Here is a 4,746-nt window from a genome sequence, read left to right on the forward strand (position 1 = left end):
TTTGTCTTTACTGTAACATTGAGAATGATCCGATTGGAGTCGAAACGTATGTCTTTGGAGTTATATATTATCATTATTTGAATTAAAGTTTTCTGTTTGTTACATCGTCGGCTTTACATTTACAAAGTAAAAAATATGTTTGATACATATTTTACTTTTTTTCAGTAAACACTGCGTGAAAAAGATTATCTTTTTTTAAGAATTTGATTTATTTTAATTGAAATAAAAGTACTTTAAATTTTTTTACCTTAAATTAATAAGTTTTCTTTAGATATTGTGGGATAAAAAATCAGTTAAGGCATTCAGAATTCGCAAAAAAATTCTCTAGAAAACATTTTTCAGTATACATATATCTTTGAAAAGTGTACGTTCCAATTCATATAAAAAAATCAGAGAAATTTTGTAAAAAAAATATAAAATTTTGAAGAATTCTGAAACTTACAAATAAATTCTGAAAAATAATATAGAGAAGGAAAATTTTCACCTGTGTTGAATAATTCACCATCCTTGTTTGTTGAAAGTTAGAGGATTCATTCGGAGAGGGAAGGCACGCCCGGGTGGGAATCCAAACATGTCTTAAATGGGACGAGGGAAAAGGAACAGACTCATAAAACACAGTTCGCGCGTGTCTCTGTTGCGTTGCTTCTGATAACGTACCTAATTAACACACCAGAGTGCTACGACGTATAATAAACTCTGGGGATTGTTTATTGAATTGTTTTTTAAATCGTGCGAATGCAACAATGCGACGTATATATGACACATCGCTGCACCGTGCCGGATTTGTTTTTTAAGCTTGACTCACGCCGGCGAATTTGTCCTTCACCGGTTTCGGTACAATTCGAGCACCTAAAAAGAGCAGATATTAGGCTCGTTTCAGCTGTTTCTCGTAAGTGAACCCTTCTCTCTGCCTTTGTACTATGTTTATCCTGCCTCCTTTTTTCTCCAATATCTAATTGAATATCTGTCTCATTCTAAGTGTAGATATTAAACGTGATAACATAATTGCGGTGCATTTAGGAATATCAAGATGGTGATGGTTTAAAGACAACTGATGCGAAGAATACGATCTATCTACCAGAAAAACAGGTGTGACGACCTGACGTAGGAAGAAAAAAAAAAGGGGAAAATTTCTCTCAGAGAGCTGTAGTTTGTAACACCAACTTGCATATGTGGTTTTTCTGAAACTTTTGTCGTTTGTTTAATCGGCTGTTTAAAATTTTGAACTTATCTTACTGTTTTGTTTACATTGTCTGTATAAACATTGTGATACTTTTGATATCTTATGATAATGAAGTTTTGCATCACGTGAGATTTGAAATGAATCTGACAGTCGGAAGCTTTCGATGTACTCATAAAAGGCAGAGTTAAACCAGTTGATTTGTAAATTTTCACTTATTCAAATTTTGGGAGTCTATTGAATTTATTATTCAATAGAGATTTATTATCTGCGAGGTGTCTCGTTATATTGATAGATATGGAGATGGAGTGTAACACTGGGTTTATCGATATGCTCGAGAATAGACGAAGAGATTGCGACTTCTTATGGGCAACACGGCCCATGGATCCATCATTACCACACATGTTGCCACCAGATTCAGTTTATGATAGAGAGAGGATTATGCAAGCTGTCTTGCAGGACAAGCAAGTTAAAGCTGTCATCGATACAATAGCGAAAACTACAGCTGTTGGAGTTAAAGAGGTTGAGAATAATGCTCGTGCCATGATAAATGAGATGGCTAGTAAAGCAGATTTAGCAACTGTTCGTTGGATAGGTATACTTTTGATAAATATTGTTAGTTTATATAATTTTAGTTTTAATTTTATGTACTACATATTCATTATTTTATCTTTTAATATTTTTTAAGAATTGATCAAGAGAGACTATAATTTTTTTATCAAATAACGTTTTGCATTTTTGACCTCAGTAAGATAAAATAAAATTGTACTTCTAATTTAGTGATCGATGAATATTAGCACGTTTGTTTTTTGCTAAATGTCTTATGTAATTATGTTAAAAAATTTCAGGTATTTTTATTACAAAAGCTATGAAGAGAATGTTCTCAAAGATTTATATAAATGAAATTATGCTTTCTAACTTAAAGAAGGAAACACAAATATCTCAAGCACAGTATATTTATGTTCCGTCGCACAGAAGTTACTTAGATTTTATTCTGTTGTCGTATATTCTCTTTTCTTACGACATGGCACTACCCAATATAGCAGCTGGCATGGATTTTTATAATATGAAAATAGTGGGAGAATTGCTGCGAAAAACTGGAGCGTTTTATATAAGACGCAGTTTCTCTAATGATTTATTGTACAAACAAATTTTTCGATCCTATATTAACACTATTGTTAGTCACAGTGATAGGGCGATAGAATTTTTTATCGAGGGTACACGGAGTCGTAGTCAGAAAAGTACAACGCCGAAATACGGTAGGTAAGAAAAGTTCTTAAATCTCAAATTATATATGAAAGAAAACAGATAATAAAACCTCGTTCTTTCACAGGTCTTCTATCTATCATTATAGACAGTTTACTTCAAGGCGACGTACCCGACATATATTTTGTACCAATGAGTATTAATTATGAACGCCCGCCGGAAGAATTATTATTTGTTTATGAAATGCTAGGAGTCCCAAAGCCGAAAGAAAGTACGACTGGACTTTTTCGTTCACTCTCCATTCTACAAAAACCTTTTTCTCATGGACGCATTTTCTTCAACATCGGAGAGCCAATATCCACTAGTCGATTCGTTGATAAGGCATATCGCCAAAAAAAACTTGTACAGCCTTCTTTCAAAATCCCATCATCAGTTGTGGAGAATATAGCTTATCTTATACTAGAATCGCACAAGAAGAATACTGTACTTATGCCGATCAATATTATCGCTTTACTCATCAATGAAAAAATTCAGACGAAACCGAAAGAACCATATACTCTCGATTTATTGATACGAGATTATCAATGGTTCAAGAACTTTCTTACCAAGTCCTTGAAAGCTTTAATGTATGGAACTGAAACGTAAGTATTAAACTTTATATAACATATAGCTTGGAATTGTAATTAATCTGTATATGCAATATTATTCATTCTAATTTTTAATCTCGCCTATTTTAGTTGTAAGCTATAGACACATGTTTAAATCTGTTAATATTTAAATTTTTAGAATTCTACATTAATATAATTTTTTTTTGTCATAGCATTGATAACAATATGATCAAACAGGAAATATTGGAATCTTTAAAACCACATGATGAGTTAATAGTGCTTGATTCATCAAATACGTTAAAAATCAATCAAAGGCATAAAAGAATGAAACAAATTAATTATTCAAATATTAAAGGATATACTTTGTCTGAACAGACTTTGCAAATAGCGGTATCTGCTATTAATATTGCTATTTATAGCAATCCGACCTTGGCTTTTTTAGCGGAAGTAGTTTTTATAACTGCAACGATAGGAGAGAATGGCATTCAAACTGGTAATAATTGTAAACGTTAACAGCAATAACTTTTTATTTATTTACTGTATATTACTGATATAATAGTAAAAAATACAAAAAAATAATTATTGTTTCCTTTCCATAAAAGTATAGCAGATTGATTGAAAAGATTTATTTATTTTTCTTATAATTATATTTTTTTTTTCTTATATATTTTTTTTATCAATCATACATATTTTATTTGCAGAAGTAGCATTGGAACGATATGAATTGTTAAGAAGATTATTGAGCACAGAATTTGCGATGCGACCGATTGAAGACAAAGCTTTAATTAAAATAGAATGGGAAAAGTCGTTAAATGTATTAATATCACAGAATTGTTTGCATATTGTGAATGATTTAATTTTCATAGGAAATAACACCAAACTATTTTCCATCTTGCATAATATTATATTACCATTCATAGACGTTACATATGTAATATGTATCTTATTATCTGAGGTAAGAAAAATTTATCTAAACGAAACTAACTCTAATAAGAGGCAATACATTGAACATTTATATATTTCTTTCTTTTTTAGTGGACGGAAAGAACGTCAGTTGAACTCACAGATCGGACAATTCTTGTTGAAACGCAGAAAGAAGTGGAAAAATTAATATTTGAGACTAAAGACCGGTGTCAACATCCCTACTGTTTATCTCTTGATCTGTATAACACAACATGGTCTAGCTTATTATCGCAAGGTATTATAGTATACCAGAAACATATCAATAGATATCGAACGGATAAAGCAAAGTTGACGTCTCTCATCGGAGCATTGCTCGAATTACCATTAAGGCATCCAACGGAAATCTATGTCGATGCGTTTCCTTTATTTATTTCAGCGTCAACGATGGATATACAAGCTAAGTTATAACAGTTTATCGTGAAACAATGAATTTGATATATCCATAATAGTATTGATAATATCTGTTATTGGTGTTAAATTAATAACAATAATTTGGTTTTAATTATGAGATTTATATGGAGAGATAAATGATCGATAGTACATATTCTGTTTTAATTTCATGAGCTATAGACATACAGGGTATGCCATTATTGGTGGCACAATCGGGGAAGGAAATAATCTTACATGAAAAAAAAAAACGGATAAAAGATATCCGATTTTTTCATACAAAGCTTTGGTCTTATAGGAGTAGATTAAAAATTGAAAAATCATTATTTATTCAAGTTACATTTATAACTTTTTTCTACGATACATATACAGATATATATGTGTATATATATATATATATAT

At 31.0% G+C, this 4,746-nt stretch overlaps 1 protein-coding gene across 1 annotated transcript; it reads left to right on the forward strand.

Moving 5' to 3' along the window:
* The first annotated feature begins 835 nt into the window (after positions 1 to 835).
* On the forward strand, positions 836 to 4,365 carry Dhap-at (dihydroxyacetone phosphate acyltransferase). The gene is made up of 8 exons (XM_018538101.1): positions 836 to 889; positions 1,021 to 1,089; positions 1,476 to 1,775; positions 2,029 to 2,439; positions 2,514 to 3,027; positions 3,207 to 3,487; positions 3,696 to 3,949; positions 4,030 to 4,365. Exons 3-8 carry the CDS (start codon positions 1,478 to 1,480, stop codon positions 4,363 to 4,365), a joined length of 2,094 nt encoding a protein of 697 aa, XP_018393603.1. The 5' UTR covers positions 836 to 889; positions 1,021 to 1,089; positions 1,476 to 1,477.
* The last annotated feature ends 381 nt before the right edge of the window (positions 4,366 to 4,746 follow it).

This window comes from Cyphomyrmex costatus, unplaced genomic scaffold, assembly GCF_001594065.2.
Source record: "Cyphomyrmex costatus isolate MS0001 unplaced genomic scaffold, Ccosl1.0 scaffold192, whole genome shotgun sequence".
NCBI lineage: Eukaryota > Metazoa > Arthropoda > Insecta > Hymenoptera > Formicidae > Cyphomyrmex > Cyphomyrmex costatus.

Coding starts and splice junctions, on each gene's coding strand:
- Dhap-at (XM_018538101.1), top strand. CDS start 1,478: ATGGAGATGGAGTGTAACACTGGGTTTATCGATATGCTCGAGAATAGA. Junction 3,488..3,695: donor AGAGAATGGCATTCAAACTG/GTAATAATTGTA, acceptor TTTTATTTGCAG/AAGTAGCATTGGAACGATAT. Junction 3,950..4,029: donor TATGTATCTTATTATCTGAG/GTAAGAAAAATT, acceptor TTTCTTTTTTAG/TGGACGGAAAGAACGTCAGT.